The sequence below is a fragment of the Eupeodes corollae genome, chromosome 2, assembly GCF_945859685.1.
Source record: "Eupeodes corollae chromosome 2, idEupCoro1.1, whole genome shotgun sequence".
Taxonomy (NCBI): domain Eukaryota; kingdom Metazoa; phylum Arthropoda; class Insecta; order Diptera; family Syrphidae; genus Eupeodes; species Eupeodes corollae.
In genome coordinates, this window is record NC_079148.1 from 64,213,545 (window position 1) to 64,233,081 (window position 19,537).

Consider the following 19,537-nt stretch of genomic DNA (forward strand, 5'->3'; position numbering starts at 1 on the left):
GATTTTAAAATTGCTTTTGCACATCGGGCCCACATCTCATAACCGTCCATTTGTATTCAGAACAGAGCAACGGTTATTCCAGTTGATTCCTCGGAGCTACAAAAAAATGAGAAACAAAAAAATGTATATTCTTCTATACGTGTATATGTTAAGGAGGGACAAGTTAAACAAAAAAAAAAGGACATAACGCCCCATATTGCGCGCTAGCCCTACTATCCTCGCAACATGTAAAAACCATTTCAGCACATGTGTCAGCTTCCACCATAAACGTTGCCTTGGTCCTATCGCCATCACTGTATTAGTTATTATTGCCTCTTATAGGATATGCAAATGAGCCAAGGATGATGGGTGGGCATCATGGGCACTCCAGGAAATTCACAGTATAGGTGTAGATATAGTTATACATATATGTAGCCCTCTTTATTAGACTTGGCTTAAATCTGAAGGCCTAATCAATTCAAATTAAGTTAAGAATCACTTAATTCACACTTTATAGTTGGTACTCGAATGCGGTTTTAGTGAGTTTTTTTTTCTCTTCTGCTGCAATTGTGCTGCATAAGTCGTAGGTTCCTTGTGGCAGAGTCATGGTATTTTTTTTTTAGTCACAGTCAGCCATTGCGTGTCTAGCACAGAAACCTACGCAACCTGGTGATGTGTATCTATAGAAAAATAACTCCAGAGCTCTGTGTGTGAATGCTTGCATTCTATAAATTATTTAAAATTCATCCGCTGCAGTATATGCTGCCTGCTTGGGTGTAATTGGTGCGAACTGATGGCGTGGAAAAGGCCTGATGCAACAGCAGATTTGGTATATTGAATCACGAGTGCGTTGTAGGAAGCAGAAATTAATTACAATCGATTCGCGCGGCGGAAGCCCACGCTTCTGCAATTTTAGCTGCGTCCGAAACCGAATATCAAAGTCCAAACATTTGTCCTTTGTTGTGGAGTATTTTGTAGATTTGATTTAATTAAAAAATACCACTCCTTTTATGATCCTTTAGGGAAATTTTAATGTATCATGTACGATGATGGAAGCAAGCATAAAATGCAAAACGCTTTTTTAAAGTTTTAATTAATCACACAGCTTTGAAGGTGCTTCCAATCGCTTATCCCTTTTATTTTGTTATCAAATTGTTTATATTTGTTTTAATTATTTATAACTTTACTAACAAAACATTTTTTATTTGTTGTTTTCTTGCAGAACCCAGTAACTACACATGTTCCACCTGCAAAACACGTTACAATTCAGCGTGGCGACTAATTCAGCATGTTCAGCACTCGCACGGCGTTAAGATCTACGTCGAATTTTCTTCATCAACCTCATCGGCATCTTCGTCGGCGTCATCATCGCTATCAACGTCCACATCGCTTCTGTCCTCGTCAGCGACTTCTTTGTCACTTGGTCATTCAGCGCAGAAAATGCTGAGTGGTGCTCTTGCCAATAGTACAATCAACAACAATACCAGCTCCGCCAGTTCTCATTGCTCATCAACATCGCCGGTTAGCCAGAGTAAGAGTGTGTTGGAACCTCAGAACCAGCTACTGCAACAACAGCAGCAGCAACAACAACAACATCAGCAACAACTTCAACAACAACAGCAGCAGCAACAACAACAACAAGCACAACAACAAGTGCACCAGCAACAGCAACAACAGCAACAACAACAGCAGCAAAACAGTCTTACCACCGCTATGCAAAATGCTCAAAACCTAGCAGCTGCAGCTGCAGCTGGCATGAGACATCATCCACTCCTTCCACCACCGGATATGCATGCCAATCCCTTCAACCTATTGCGAATGCCTCTACCGCCATTAGCACAAGGTCCAGTAGTTCCTCCGGTTGCTCCGCTTTTCTCGCGACCGCATGCGGCCGATCACTACCGCATGGAGCAACTCGTCTCCGAGCAATTTCGCCACCATGGCCTTAATTTGGCAGCTGCGGCAGTAGCAGCGGCAAATTCGCTAGCGGCACCCCATTCAAACCAGACATTCAATGCCAACACAGTGAATCATTCGGCTAGCAATAAGGAACGTCCACCTTCGTCGTCGAGCAGTCACGGTTCCATACCGCCAATGCAACAGACACGTCTCAATAATACCCGTCAGCCAAGCAGTCATCAACTTGAACCGCAGATGGATTTTTACTCGCAGCGATTGCGTCAGCTTGCAGGAACAACGAGTCCTGGAGCTGGAAACACTGGTAACTCGAACTCGCCGAGTCCCCGGCAAAAGCAATCGCCTTCGAATTTCGCGAGCCCATCACCCTCCCAGCTACCTCCGACGCCGGTCACAAGTAATTCCCGTCCTCAGAGTTTAACACCGCCAGAAAAGATTGGTGGCACGAGTCTTGGTGAAGGTGACAACGGTACAACCCACCTTAACACCACACCTCGCTCTGCATCTACACCACCATCGAAACCAAGCCAGGATAGCAGTGCTGCAATTTATTCGTGCGATTTCTGCGAAAAGAACTTCCGATTCGAGAACAATCTCATCATCCACCGACGCATTCACACCGGTGAAAAACCATACAAGTGTGTTCAGTGTGAGTTCGAATGCTGCCACATCAACAAACTGAAGAAGCACATGAAGGTTCATGTGAAACCCGAAGATGGTGCCAGCAATGCTGGATCCCTGGAGACTCTCGATGGAGAAGACTCTGGTGAAGAGGACATGGCCGAAGAGGAGGCCTTCGATGAGGATGATGATGACGAAATGGAGGACGGGGAAGATGGTGAATATGAAGCCGAGGACTTGAGTGTGAATAACCGGACGATGGATGACAAGCCGGGCATGGGCATGGGAAACTCCACGTCAAACTCGCTCGTTGGTGAACTCATGGACAAGTTTGGTTTGTCCAACATTGCCCAGTACTCCGAAGCTTACAAACAAGCCCTGCAAGAATCCGGCAACGCAATGAAGATGCAGCTGAACAACAAGGACTTGGACAATAACAATAGCAATTCTTCATTGCAAAAACTCAATGGTCTACCTGCTGCCCTCAGACTCCGAGAAGAATTCGCCAAGAGCATGCTCCATTCCCCAAACCACGGGCACGCTCAATCGCAGGTTGCACCTCTGTTCAATCCCTTCGAAAACCCCTTCGAGATGTCGAAACGCATGAAGATGGATAGTGCCGAATGGTGGGGTATGTCGGCTCTCCACCGAAACGAATCGCTCTTCGAGAATCTCAAAATGAAACCCCTTTCATCGCTTGGATCTAACAGCTCACAGCTTCTGCAAGGTCCCCTTGTCAAAAAGGAGAGCAAACGCAACGACACCTGTGAATATTGCGGCAAAGTTTTCAAAAACTGCTCCAATCTGACTGTCCACAGACGCAGTCACACCGGCGAAAAGCCCTACAAATGCGAACTCTGCTCGTACGCATGCGCCCAATCATCCAAGCTTACACGACACATGAAGACTCACGGTCGTACCGGCAAAGACGTCTACCGTTGTCGTTTCTGTGATATGCCTTTCAGTGTACCATCAACGCTCGAAAAGCACATGCGCAAGTGCGTAGTTAACCAAGGCAAAGCTGCCGCAGTCAATGCATCGAATCTCGTCCAAGCCGCCCAACACCCCTCGCCTTCGCCACTATCCTCCCACCTGCCCCAGCTGCCGATGATATCCAGCAGTGGCAGTGTCGGTGGACTCACTGCCGATGACGATTCCAGTGCGTCCGTAATAAGCAAAGAAGGTGCATGACTTTACCAGAATTGGGTCGGCTATCATCATCATCAACACCATCTCCACCATCACCACCAGATGCCGCCCTCGTCACGTGTTATGTCTCGCATATTTTAAGCAATCCTATATAAGTGTACATATGAAACCACCACCTTCTCCTCGATCGATGGTGAGTCTGTAAATAAAAACAAATCTGTAAATTCTTTGTTTGTATACCAGTTTAAAAGATACATCACAGCACGCCATCTGGTGTCAGGGATTGTATCCTGTGACTTTTTAAAAGTTAAAAAATTCTGTAAATAAATTTTTTAAAAATGAAAACCCGCCCCAACTAATGTTCAGTAATATAAAATTAATTTAACAAGAGGCATTTAATACCAAAGGAATGAATTATACTTAAAAAACAAAATAAACAATAAATATTAAAAAAAAAATTCTTTGTTATATAAGTTTGTAAATAAAAGTATTAATAAAATAGAAAAAACAAACAAACCAGAAGACATGAGTGTGGATTTGTATAAGAATCTTAAATTTAAATAAAACAATTATTAAGAAAAAATGAAAAATAAAACAAAAACTTACAAAAAAAAAATATTAGAATGTTCCAAAAGTTGTGTGTTATTTTTAAAAAATATTTAGGCCCGTAAATTTGTAGAATTTCTATTTATTAGAAATAAACAAAACAAAAATCGTATAACAATTTTTATTATGAGTCTGTTTGTACCAGTTTAAAATATATAGGAAAGTATTTCTGTTTAAATTCTTTTATATATTATTTTTTTTTTATAAATATTTTGTAATTTGTTTTTTTTTTTTTATACACATTTATACTATTTTATAAATATTTATTTCATTTTAATATTTGTTTAAGGTTCGAAAAATTTCTTGGTTAGAAATAAAAAAAAAATTATTTTTTTTATAACATTATTATGGAAAAATGGATTTTTAATTATTTGTTATTTATTGAACGATGAGAAAAGAGTAAAATGTTGCATTTGTTTTGTGAAAATGGAAATTAAATTAAAGAAAAAATAAAGTTGTTTTTAGAAAAATTTTAAGAAAATAGGCTTAAAAATCCTAAGACTGACTTAATTAAGATTGTTTTCTTATTTTGTGCAACACAGTTTTTGATGTTTTTGTAATAATTTTTAATTTGATGAGCAACAAAAAAAAAAACAAATTGTGAAGGGTCGCCAACAACTTTTTTTCTAAGATACCAAAGAAATTATTATTTGTCAATAGCCCACTAAACTTGAAATTCATAATTTTTTGTTTATGAACTTTTTTCTCTAGAAGAATTACTTTCCAAAAACGATTAAATTTATAAATTCTTGAACTTTGGCAACTCCTTTACATACAACTTCTGCTCTTAAAAACTAATTCCTTGTTTCGATTTTTTTTTTTGAAATCGCATCTTTTTAGGGAGCTTATTTTCTGATCAATTGTTTATTTTTTTGTATTTTGTTTAGAAAGTTAATAAATTAATTTTGTATGAAAAAGTTCCCTAAAGAAATTGCGATTAATATTTAATGAAAAAAATATAATTACAAAACTAAATTTAGAAAGAAAACAATCCACTCGCATTTTTCTCAAATTTTATTTGGTTTTTTTAACTAATACATAAATGTACAAAAATGTTTGCTTCGATCTTATTTTTACACAGAATTTTATGTAATTGTACAATATATCAACAAACAAACAAAAAGAAATATTTTTTTATGTACAAAACTAAGATTTTAAAACAAAAATCTTAGTACTTTACAAATAAGATAAAAGAAAAACTTACGAATTTCCAAACAAAAACAAAAAAAAAAATAACTAAAATAAATAAACTCATTAAAATTTAAGCAACAAAATTACGAAAACAGGATTTAACAAAAACAATAACACAAAATTGTGCATGTAGCAAAATAAAGAAGACAAACTTAATTTAATTCAGAGATGTTTCCACGTACATTCAAACAATAATAATAAATTAAAAAACAAAAAAATTAAATTTAAAATTCTCGCGTATGTGGAAATAGTTAAAATTGGTGGTATTAAATAAATTGAATAGCAAATAAATTGATAAATAAAAAAAAACACATTATTAAAATTAACAAAAAAGAAAAAAGACGTTTTTAAAATCCATATAGGAAAATATTATTATTATTATTATTAATTATTATTATCGATTTAGCTCCTTAAGTATGAGATGAAACAAAAACAAAAAAAAATATAAAATAAATGTGAAAAAATTTAAATAAATATTATTATCAAAATAAATTAATAAAACAAAAAAGTATCTAAATAAAATACAAACTAAAATATTTGTAATTATTGTAGATTTCCAAAACAAAAACAACAAAGTATATAAATAGATATATATTGAAAAAAAAATAAAAAAAATGTAACAATATTGAAATAATAATATACTTTTCCCAGATTTTATTATTATTTATATACAAATCAAATAAAAGAAAATTCATTGATTGTCTGTGTTATATAAGTGGAAAAAATTAATGATGTATAAAACAAATAAAAATAAAAACAAAAACAAACTTTAAAAGAAAAACTGAAGAAATTCAATATTTCCAAAATAAAAAGAAAAACATATGAAAAAAGTTAAACAAACTGTTTTTAATTTATGAAGATTCTCCTTGATTAGACTTTAAATTCGTCTATTAGGAATCAGATGGTTTAATTGGGTTATTCGTAATAAGTTCTATAAAAGAAAAAGGATTTTAAGTCAGAAATTGCACCTATGTTAATATCTGATTGGCAGAATCTTATGTGCCATGAGATTTGAATTCATGCACCAACAAAAATGAATTTAAAAACTTCAATAAGATCTCCAATTGGAAGGTTGTGAGTTTACATCCTAAGAGTATGCTATGATAAGTTTGAACTTAAACGGTATAGATGTAATGTAATGCATACTTTTGAGCAGGCTTTGGTTCATACGATCAGTTGCTAGTTAAATATAGGTGGCGCTCATCGGCAAACAAAAAATCTGAGCTTTGGTAAGGTTTGTGTCTTAAGGAGTATTTAGTACAAATTTAAATTGATTTTATTGTTGATGATCACTTGACATAAGATGACGATTACCTTTATATCTCAACAAATTCTTTAATTTATCAAAAAAAAAGTCACTTTCTTATAATGAAATGTTCATGAAGTGCGAAGATTCCTTGGCCTAACTGGGTATTTTTGAAAGTTCGTCCAGGACTATGCCACTATATTTCGCCCCCTGACACAGCTTCTTTGTAAGACCGTTGATTTCAAGTGGGAAATAGAACCGAACAAAGCATTCGGGAGGTTAAAAACTATTCTTTGTTCTGACGTGGTGCTCGACATTGATAATCCGAAACGCTTTCATGAAGTACACATTGGTGCTAGTAGCATAGAGCTAGCAGGGATTCTTTTGCAATCAACCGATGGAAAGGCTTTCCGCCCTGTGTTTTATTATAGTCGACATTGTACAAATTCTGAACAGAAGTTTCACAGCCATGAATTGGAGGTGCTGGCAATAGTTGAGACACTTGAGCGATTTCGGATTTACCTGCTTGGAAAACCATTTAAAGTGGTTACGAATTGTGCCGCTGTTAACGCGCATTGCACGTTGCCATTTGTCAGCGTATAGTGATGTACGCACATGATGTCAATGGACACTTTGGATTGGAAAAGACGATGCAAGGAATCCTAAAACATTTTTGGTTCTCTAAGATGAGGAAGTATGTGACGGAGTATCTGGCCGCCTGCATTATTTGTCAGTATAGCAAATGTACCGAACTATAACAAATGTAGGAAGAACTCCAGGTGATTATCTTTGGGATACTGACCCGATTCCTTTCCGTATCCTTCACATCGATCATCTTGGACCGTTTATTCAAAGTCGTCGGGGAAACCAATACATTGTGGCCATTTCAGATGCTTTTACAAAATATCTCATCGTGAAGCCTGTTCGCACGACAAAGACGCAACCAGTGATAAGGATATTGAACGAGTTACGATCCTATTTTGGAACTCCACTGAAAATCATCTCAGATCGAGGTACGAGCTTCACATCACGAACTTTTGAACAATACTGCAAGTCGCATGGAATACAACATGTTAAGAACGCTGTACGGACTCCGAGAGCAAATGGAAAAGTTGAGCGCGCAAATAGGACTATATTGTCATTTCTTCGGACAGTAGTAGAAGTAGATCAAGATTGGGATTTGGAAATGGAAAACCTTCAGTGGACTATCAATACTCAAATCAACTCAACAACCGGGTTCACACCCAACCAACTGTTATTTGATTTCGAGCAGAGGGACTCCCAATAGAACGTCGTTATTGACGCTATCATGGTGATTATTGTCCAACATCGGTGGAAACGTCAATACAAATAAAACGACAACATGCTGTGGAAAATATCGAAAAATGTAAAGATGCCTGGAAGATACGTTATGATAGCAAACATTCCAAGCCCCACAAATTTAATGAAGATGACATCGTACTAATAGAAAACGAAGCCCCATCAACTGGTGTGTCAAGGAAGCTTGAACCTAAATAATAAATGTTGTTTCTTTTTTAATTTGTTATTTTCTTTTAGTTTCCTGAAGTTTGTACATGCAAAAAAAGGGATTTTTTAAAATATGTACATATGTATGAGCATAATTATGTGATACATTATACCTTTAGTTCAGAATTTAAACTATTTTGATAATGTTAAGTTTTTTAAAATGAAAATAAAAAAATTGGGTGACGCAACAGTCCGTTGAGAACTAGGCCCTAGTGATTTACAACTCTCAACCATTTCTGTGTGCGAGTACTGTTGTCAGAGATGGAGTGGACTTACAGCTTTAAACCGAATCCGAACGGAACATTTAAGAAAGCACTTTTCATGACAAGAATTACTCTGGGAGAATTTGCCAATTCCTCGCAAGAGGCAGTACCCGTGAAAAAACTTTAGATGATATAGAACCCAAGACCTCTGGCATGACAGTCCAACGCACTAACCATCTTGCCACGGGTAAAATGACATTTGTTTTTATTAGTTTAATAAAATTGCAAGTTCATTCGATTACATTAAATTTTGTATTTTTATAACTGAAAATTAATTTCACTTTTAGAGTGAAGTAAAACTTTATCTTTTTTCCGCAAATAGTTTCCCTCCTAACGTGAGAACTAAAACCACTTTGTTAAAGTGGATTTCGTTCTGACTAAGTGGAACTACTATTCACACAAATTTTGATATTCCTAATTTTTCTTTTAGAGTAATAATGCAATGAACTCATCAAAAAGATGTTGTATGGTGTTTTTTTAGAATTAAACACAATTCCAGAATTCGAGTTTTAGTAGCTTCCTAGCTTATAAAGGTGACTTTAATTCAGAAAGTTCTTTTCCTACCATTCGGATGATGAAAACCATTGTTACCTTGAGATTTAAATAGAAGTAATAAATCTTGTGGATCTTACAAGGAAAACTTTTTTTTTTTTTTTGGAAATCAAAAAGCTTCCAGAGATCGCAATAGACTTTAAATCCTACGATTCCTAATTCTTCACATCTTTCTTCAAAGAAAATTTTATAATATTCCATCAAATTAAGTTCGCTTGGCTTTTATCGACATTATTTTGTTAACACTTACAACAAAAGAGTGTACAAAACAACTATAAAATTACAATTTTTGTGTGAAATATTAAAACAAAAATGTTTGACACATACATTATCAAATTTTCAAGTATCAAGTAACATAGTAAGCCATATTTATAGGTCTTTGATAAGTTTTGATTGTGTCTTTACTAAACTAACCTCTATAGCTTATGCTGATCATAGACAATTTAAACATATTTTAAAACGATAGCCTATAGTCTAAAAATAAATTCGACGGAACCTTTGTTTAAGTTAAAAAACTGATTAAGACGTCAAAAATAAAACAAACTAACTGAGAAAGTTAAGGTTTTGATATTTTGCTGGATGTCGGAATGCTACCACTCAATAGAAAACGAAAGCTTTACTTAACAAGAACCAATCCTTTTGAAATAGATGATGATAGTTTGTATGAAATGTGATAAAAAAAGTTTGTGATTGACCTTTTAAATATTGAAGATCGAAATTGAATAAAAGGTTTGCCAATATCTTTTTCTTTCCAAGACTTGACTACAGCAGCCGTAAGGTTTTTCGGTACATTCACCAAAGTGACATAGGCAATGTGATTTTTGCAACTGTATACGCATCTTTACAACAATTAGTAAATATTTTGTTACAGTAGGCGACTTACATGAAATTTCTCAACTATCAGCAAGCAGAATAATTTCAAGGAATTTCGAAGACTTTTATTTTCCTTTTTGTTTAAGTGAAATTGTACTGGGATTGTATAAGATTATACCTAAAACCTTTTCCTAATGCTAGCTAAACAAAGCTGTCAAATTCTTTATGAATAGACTCGGCATTAAAAAATGAATATGCCCCAATGTGTTTAAATAATCTTTTATTTCAATAATAAATTCCCTTAAAAGCGATTTTAAGTCTTTATGCTTTTTTTTTTTTTAATTTTACCGCCCACCTTTCTTTCATTCTATTTTCTTATTGTTTTATATGAAGGTTTTTATGTAGCTTTTCCTTCAATACTATTTCTTTCTGTATTTTTTGTTAATTAATGTAAGAGTTATAATATTGACAGTAGTAAGGTAGCCTTATACCATGTCTCTGTAAATTGTGCAATTTAGTTTAAGAAAAAATATTATAAAGTTGATGCTACAATAAAGATAAAGATAAAAGCTTTATGCTATGCTATAAGGTATTTAATTTTAACATTTTTCTGATCAAATTCGTATTTAAAAATGTTTTATACAGGGTCGCCATCTAACGTTTTTTTTCAACTAGTGCTCATTTTGCGAATGGTAGATAGCACTTAGCTTATGTCTGATTTGACAGATAATAAGTTTTATTTTTCCGCTGAACGAATATGGTTGTGCATACGCTTGACCAACGCTGAAAAATAACACGCTTAACATGTAAACGAGTTTTTACTCACCGTTTATAAATGTTCTCTAAAGGAGGCTTACAAAATTGAAATAACATAATGTGTGTCTTAACCCTTATTGTACACATTCCAAGGGCTAAAGACAACCTCGGTTTTTTAATAATTTTGGAAAGCTTTTTTTCAGCAAGGTACATATAGTCTAACTATTTAATTTGGTCGACTCTCTACTTATGAAAGCATTCCAAGATTCCAGAACTATTCTAAACATGCCATATTTAAGAGCAAAACACAATATTTTAGAAGGTTTTTGTTGTTTTCACGCAGAAATGTAAGAAATGGTTTTGAAACTAATCGTTCTTCTAAAAAGAATATACTCGTTTTTTGTAGACATTTCTATTAATGCGAAAAAGAACTACAAGAATTCAAAAGACAAGAAAAAGAAAAAGGATCTGATACCAAGAATTTGCTGTCCTTTTTTGACGTAGAATTTTGGACTCATTTTCGGGAGTCTATTATTACAATCACTATCAATCTGCTTTCTCGTAAATTGGAGCTGATGCTAAAAAATGTTTCGATCTTAAAGGAATCAAAAAAAGACTTTAGAAGACAATGTTAGCTTTTTAGTTTAACTAAATTGTCACTTTTTTTGTAGTACCAGTGGCATGATGGTTAGAGCGTTGGACTGTGGTCGCGTGGAGTTGGAGGAATACGTTGCAACGCACTCTTACAATTACAGTAAGTTGCGTTGGCCTCGTTTCACCAACGACCTAGCGAGAGAACTTCGTACGAGTGACATAGCCCCACCAAACAACAGAAACCTTACGAATACAGAAATTGACCAACATTTACAGCAGATGGACGAAACAATAAAACGAACGCTGGAACGGAAAATTAAAAAGTACAAAGAACGGGACCAAATGGACGCTTACAGAAACGCGACTATTGACGCACTACGTAGGCACTGACAAGACTCAAAAACTTGTACAGACGACTTACAGACCCACACGACTTGGAGGTTAGGACACTGAAGTCGTCAATAAAAAATATCAATCTGTTGATTAAGGAGAACTAAAGGTTATCAATAAACAAGATCCGGTCAGTTAAATCCAGTGACCCTAGTATGTTCCCTAAAATCAACAAGATATTCAAGAAAAAAACGATAATGACCTTCCGTGTCTGAAACTCCAAAGAACCGACGAGAACAGAGGCGTACTCATGACACCGCAAATGGATCCAGAAGAAGCCATCTTTGACGATGACTTTTATATAGTTGAAGATCCGAAGGAAAAAGTGGAGGCGGTGGGAGCTGCTTTCCAGCAAGTGTAAAAGGTGAATGCTAGCGTTCGCCCCAACCACGACCTGTAAAACAGAGCCCTACTTAAATAATTTTACCTTCGAAATGATATGACACAATGGCGATCTGAGAACCGCGATTTCATGCGGTTCAATGACAATTCCTTGGCAAATTCCACTATCGCCAGACTAACGGGACCAAGTACCTTGTTATTGACGGAGGTTGAGCTTAAGCTCATCTTCAATTCAATAAAAAATAAAAAGTCAGTAGGTGTCGATGGTATATCCAACGTTGTACTAAGACATTTACCGATGGAAGCAATTGACATTTACACCACACTCTTCAATAATACATATTATCCAGTACATTGGAAGACCGCTGTGGTTCATCCTCTCCCGAAAAAGTGAAACGACAACTCCAACCTGTCAAATCTTCGGTCGATAAGTCTTCTTCCGAGCATCAGCAAAGTTTTTGAAAATATCATCAATAGGGCTCTGGCTAAGTGTGTTGCGGACAACAAAATAATTCCGGATAAACAGCTCGGGTTCAAGGCGGGTCATGACAATTCATGCTGCGTCTAAACTCGTTTCTGATATCCAATGGAATAAATCAAAACAACAATGCACAGGTCCTGTTCTGGTTGATTTGGAAAAGGCCTTTGACACCGTATGGTTTTGAGGGTCTTTACCTAAAACTGAGGAGGCTTGGCATAAGCAAGCCATTGTTGTATATACTTTATGATATGCTGAACGGTAGAAAGTTTGTTGTCAAATGTGGGAAGGTAACTTCTAACACAACATTCTCAATTAAAAATGGTCTTCAACGGGGAGCGGTGAATTCGCCGATTCTCTTCAGCATTTACACCAGCGATCTGATAGGTTGTCTTACAAAAGCAGTTCCGTACGCCGACGATCTAATTGCGTACAGGACGACCCGAAAGGTTGAGGTTATTAGAATTCTCTTGCAGCCTGATTTCGACAAAATTCAGCGATATTGCGACGACTGGAAACTGAAAATTAATGTCCAGAAGTCGGAGACAATTCTGTTCCGGATTCCGTTGGCTAGAGCCACGAGGGATACGTGAAAGAATTGGGGCAAGCTGGCCATCGTTGATCCTTATGGCAGCCATTGGCGAGCAAAAGTGTAGTGAAGTACCACGGTATCTAGTTAGATCAGTATTTATATTTCGACAGACACATAAATGCTGCTCTGACCATGGCCAAAGGAGCCTTCACTCTGACAAAACGGCTGTTTTTTAGCAGTCGGCTTGACCCCAGAGTGAATGTTATTTGCTACATGGCCCTCATACGGCCGATAATCGTTTATGGTTGTCCTGTGTGGTTCAACGTTGCCCCTTCCCAGATGGAGAAGTTTCAGGTGTTCGAGCGAAAGTGTTTACGACGCTGTACCGGCTTATATCTAACATCCGAATCTTTTTATGTGCATTACTATTCCAACGAGGTCCTATACAACGGGGCTCGAATCAACAGAATTGACAATTTCGTGATATAACTCGTTCGAGGTCACATTGCAAGAGGTATATCTTCTACCAACAATTTAATTTTCGGGGCATTTTATCCGAACGACGAGTATGTTGAGAGTGCAGGCTTGAGCGGCTTCATTCCACCAGAGGCATTCCTCTTTTTAGATAGATGAGGTCTGATACACGATGGATTGGTAGTTCCACTTATCTACCACGTCAGACGAAGAACCGTGGATAGGCGACTAATGTACAATCGGGATCATGGCACAAGGCGGAGCAGAGCTCCTTCGGTTCAGAAGGGCTGTGTCCAAACGGGACCGAACTAATAGGGTGAAGCAGGAGAACCAGTTTTGGTGGCTTCAATCGGCACTTGATAGTGGCTAGTCGGAATGGGGTTTTAAGCCTTGGCCGGCTTACATACTTAGGGTTTAGTTTGTAATAGGCATGGTGGCACAAAAACAAACAAAAAACATAAAAACATAAAAAAAGACAACAAGAAAAAAACAAAAAATTAGATAGTTATATTAGCTGTTGTGGTTGTTCTAGTTTTAAGTTGTTTATAGATATAGGATAGGTAGTTTAAGTTAGCTGGTGCTCCTACAACTTACTTAAGCCTAAGTATTGAAAGTAGAGCATTTAAATTGATAGATGATAATATCATCATAAGTTCATTTACTTCACTTGAACATCGTTGTAAGGTCTCTTGTCTGACCCTTTTTTACCGTTATTTTAACGGCTTATGCTCTATTGAAATAGCCAGTTGCATTCCTCCCCTTAAACAGTTCAACCGTAATACTCTAGTTTCTAGGAATGCTCATCAGTATACTCAAGCCCAACTTTGGCGGTACTGTCAAATACAGAGATTCGTTCTTTAGCCGTACTACGCGAATGTGGAATGCCTTACCACACTCTGTCTTTCTTAGTCATTGTAATATTCAGAAATTCAAAACCAATGTGTACCGCCATCTCCTTTTAAACCCTCTCTCCTCTTCTTAGTGCTCACACTGTGCCCCTTCATAATGAGGGTAGTAATATCGCCTTGAGGGTGTGTTAATAACCCCTAGAGTGCCTGTAAATTATAAAAAAAGAGTAAAATACTAATTTTCTTTTCATATAAAAAAAGTAAATAATTCAAAATAAAATGTTAGTCAAATCCATTAACTCAATACGATTAATTTTGAATTGATGGGAATTCCCACAAAAATACCAGGGGCGGTCCTGAACTTGAATTGATAACCCTATTCTTTAATTTAAATATTATTTTTCAAAAAGTAGCTTTCGACTTTCAACTTATTTCAATACATTTTTTTTCAAAATAACAATAAACTAAAAAGTCTATAGCATAAATATGAATTTGTTTACGACATTGAATTTTATTTTAATGTTTATTCCCAGAATTTTTCTAAATTTGCATTATTAAATCCAAAACTTTTGTAAAACTTATGTTACTATCCCTTAACTCTAGGTTTTTAGATGAAGCATAGAAAAAGGCAATTTGCAAGAAAATACATCTAGCTGCAGCAATATACCCATAGATAGACTTCATTACTAATGCCCTTCTTGGGTAAAATATCACATAAAAACTTACAAAAATTATTTTAAAAAAGCCACTTAGTTAAGTTAAGTTTAAGTCTTTAACAGGTGCTCATTCGCATAAACCAGGGCATTTTGCATTCATATCCTGCATGCGGTCTTCTTTGCAGGCGTCACAATACCAAGCTGCGTTAGCACTATTTTGCTTTCGCACAGACTTTGATTTTGAAGGCTGCGGTGATTTATTTTTGTCAATAAACAAACTTTTCGTCACTTGCTGACCCTTAAATTCAGAACCTATTTTCGTAAAATTTTATTAGCTTTTATTTTAGGAGTTGGAAATAGTTTTTGAAATGGAGATTTTTGGGCTTGGCTACTTTCCTTACTTTTAATTCTCTCCATAGCTTGTAGATTGGAGTCAAGCTGAATTCTCGTCGTTTTCACTAAGGAACCAGTTGGAAAATTGTCCATGAAGTCAGGCTTTTGTCTCTTTCCTCTGAAAAGAATAACTGGCAGTGGTGGTAACACATCCTTCAATCGTCACGTTCATTGGAAATTTGATGAACTCGCTTTGATCCTTTCTGGGCCAAGACATTCTGCTGGTGATGGAGGGAAATCCTTCAGTCTTTCTCGTCCATATTATTTATGCATTCTGGTCTGTTTAACTTTTCCATAAGTGTCCTTACCTTTTCAAAATGAAATAGAGACAATATGCCTGTTGAGTTTCTGGGCTCTTGCTGGGTTCATCATTTGAGCTTTGAGTACAGAGATTTCCCGATCTCGTTTCATAAATAGTCGCAACCACTTTCTTCCAGCACCATTTTCTGAATTACTAAGGCTATTAGGGATGTTCTTCGAACTGCAAAAAACTGCCGCTTGGTATCGGAGCATCTTTGAGTAATCGGCCGTCCAACCTGAGACAGCCTCACTATTCTTTGGCACAAATCTGTCTCTTGTTTTGCAGTAAACGTAGTTGAACGCCTTAGTTTCTTTTTACTTGAACCGCTCTTGATGTGATTTCTGAGTGTTCTTCTTGGTATTCCAAAGCGCCTGGAAGCCTCATGTTGTGAAAAACCACGTTCTATAAGCTTCATGGCATTTCCCATTTCCACCTCGCTCCAATTTGCTTTTTTTTTTTTTGTTAAAGTTGACATTGTGGCTGAAACCCAATAAAAATTTACTTAAACAGAGAATGGAATGGATTAAAAAATATTTTGTCATGTGCCCAATAAGGCCCACCATGTTTTTTTATGGGCCTTTTTAGAAAAACTAAAGACAATTGAAGAAAAATTATAAGTTATTAACATCAAAACGTTTTTAATAAAAAAAATATTGTGATGTACTCAAAATTGAATTAACTTTGTCCGAAAAATATTAAAAAAGTACTTACTTCGTTAAATTTTCCCCAAAACACACAAATAACGCGGGCTTTTTTATAATTCTGGTGTTGTTCACCCTTCAACGAACTTCAATCGACTGCAGGTCACGACATGAATCGCGCAGCTTGCTGTTTTTGCTTTGTATGAGTTTCTACAGACAGAGTTCACATAAACAAAGCAAAAAAAGTCCAGTTATTTGTTTGTTTCGTTATTTTCTGTGAGTTGGGCCTTATTTGCCCCCCTACCTTATATCTCCTTTTTTATGTACCTACATACATATATTCATATATGAACATGGACCCCCAATTCTTTAGAAATGTCTTCGACCAACCCGACACTATCAATGTACATCCAAACACATACGTCATGCAATTACCTGCGGGCAATTACACCTTGATGCTAGCCATGGACCGTAACAATATGGTATGTATAGTGAAGGTACCTATACGCCATATACCTAAAAGAAAAACATCTTATTCTTAATGACAAAATCAAAAGAACAGAAGGGACAGCAAAAAAAGGATGAGGTGGCACCCATGATCCTTTTCAGAATCCGTCGTCCTAACATCATAAAACAAATACCTACCTACATATGTATACCTATATAGATATAGAGCCACACACATATATGAACAATGTTTGCACCATCACCTGAACAAACGGGTCCTATACCTACCTGTATAGCTATAAGTGGGTAAAGGGTGGTGTGGTGGTGGGTTGCTCAACGTATATGGGGCTACAATACTCAAACTCATGTGTGTATAATTTTAACTGTAAACCCTATATCCAGAGGAGAGCAATAAAAATAAAACCAACCAACAAATCTCTTTGGCCCCTTAACCAGACAAGCATCAGCTGGCTGCTAGTGCTGGTGATGCTATAACATAAGAGGAGTCCTGTCATATCCTGGGCATTCTAACACCGTCCATGCATAGCTCCATCTATAGGTATCTGTATATGGCGATAACCTCCCAGAATATATACCTACCATATACAAACATGTCAATACCGTATCTACATATAGACGCACTGGAAGAGCCAGCGCCCAGGCTCAGACCATACTCTTATAGACTGCCCCATCGACGCCACGGCTACGACGACGACGACAACGACAACGACGATGTGGTCAATGTGGACTCCCCAATTCCGTTTTTCATAAATATGTTTCCCGCAAGAAGCCAACTCATATGCTGCCCATATTCGTATGGCTAAAGTCGGGTTGTGGGGGAGAATGGTGGTGGAGACTCTTTCAATTTGTCATTTGGCCACAACAAAACATTTGGTGTCCACGCTGGCCAATCCAGTTTGATGTCACCTCCCCGTTGGCCACTAGCTTTTTGCCTTTTCACTCGAATAACGGATTCGTTTTCATAGTGCCCAGCGTCCGGACATATGATATGTTGTGTGTGGTGGTAACTTTAAGCGCGCACACAAGTGAGCATCACTTAACGTGCATACGAACGGAAAAACGGAATGAAATGACTGACCACGGTCAGAGAAAGTCGTTTGGTAATGTTTGCCGGTCGGCAGAGAGAGATGAAGCTAGGAAATCACATATGTCCACTGGTCCACTCATATGTGAGGTGTGTATAACACTACAGAACTCACATGTGTGCAGAAAGAGACAGAGACATATAGATGAGAGAGCGGAAGCGAGTGTACTTCACATATGTGTGGGGAAATTTCCAATAAGATTGAGGGGAAATGAATTTCACCTATCTTCGTCGGCGTTGTGGGTGGAAGTGATGCTAGCTGGTGGTGGGTTCAATGTTTCCATTTCCACACGTCCATATGAGCGTTCTCCTATAATTTCGTGTTGTCGTCTTCTCAAACACACGCTGAGTGGAATCGCCATATAGGTACATTATGATTCTATGACAGTTAGAATGTCCGTTGACAATAATTATGGTGTCCTGCTCCTGAATTCTGACCCTGAATATAGGCAGCAGAGTAGTTGAATCTCTTTCGGAAGAGAAAATAAGGATTATGAGTGTGACTGTGACATGTGATGTTAACGAGACGAAAGAACACTGAGTAAAAGTTTTGTTGCATTTTGCATTGAAAAAAACAAACGGTAAAGATAAAGAGTACTTTGAGTGAAAACGAAGAGTAATTCAGAATTTGATTCTTGATTGTCCAGGTCACTCAGTTTACAATTGGGAGTAGGGAATAATTGAGTGGGAATTTGGCTAACACTATACCTATCAAAAAATTGTTCGTACAGGTGATTTTTCAAAATAACAGCACTGGCTTTCAAATGTTCTTTTAAAATTTGTAAATAATTGTTTTTATCCATTATTGTTTCTATAAAAACTAAATTTCCTACACCATTGGACCACATAGGTCCCCAGACCATAACATTTCCGCCTCCATGTTTCACCGTTGATTGTATGTAAATTCTTCACATCTAATGCCGTGTTTGGTTTTCTTCACACAAATCTGCGACCGTCCGACCCAAAGACATTAAACTTGCTCTCGTCAAAGAATAACACATTCTTCAAAAATCATCTGGTTTAGAAACGTATGCATTTGCATAGTTCAAGCTCCGAACAGTTCGTTAAGCGATATTACATAATTTGCTTGAATGTCAGCAGCTATTTTAGCAGCACTAAACATTTGATCAGCCTTTACCATTCGCTCAATGTTTCGTTCCATATGAGCGTCTAGTATTTTTTTTTACGTTTTCCTGGGGCCACTTTAAAGCTTTTATTTTTCAAATAATTTTTTAATACATATTTAACTGTAGACCATGGTCTACCAATAGTTTACGATGTCTCAGCATAACTTTTTCCGTTGTTTCTTAGTTTAAAAATCAGTTTTCTTACTTCAAGAGGTACGTTTTTTATGAGAAGCCTCCATTTTTAAAATAAACTTCGCAAAATAAAAAAAATAACAATTGAAAAGATCAATACACCAAGGCATACTGAGCCTAGATCTCTCAATATAATTACAGTGCACAATTTACATTTCAAAAGAACAGTTATTTCCATTTTTTTTTAGAGAAGAGTGCAGTGTACGAACATTTGTTTGATGTACGAGCAATTTTTTGACATGTCATGTCTGGCAAAATTCTACTAACGGTAAAAAAAAAACCATGAGGCAAAGCTCGAAGATTTTGTTGCATTTCCTATTATACATTATAATTTTATGAAATAAAGTCAAAAAGCTCAGATTTATGGTACGAGTAAGTTCATAGTGTAAGGGAAAAC

The 19,537-nt window shown here is 36.5% G+C and overlaps 1 protein-coding gene across 2 annotated transcripts in view; it reads left to right on the forward strand.

The window, feature by feature from the left end:
- Positions 1-5,905, forward strand: part of LOC129946489 (B-cell lymphoma/leukemia 11A) — a 79,409-nt gene extending 73,504 nt beyond the window's left edge. For both annotated transcript variants that reach the window (XM_056056703.1, XM_056056704.1), the window contains exon 5: positions 1,202-5,905. In XM_056056703.1, the coding sequence (XP_055912678.1) occupies positions 1,202-3,708 (2,507 nt within the window). In that variant the 3' untranslated portion in view covers positions 3,709-5,905. The remainder of the gene's footprint in view (positions 1-1,201) is intronic.
- The last annotated feature ends 13,632 nt before the right edge of the window (positions 5,906-19,537 follow it).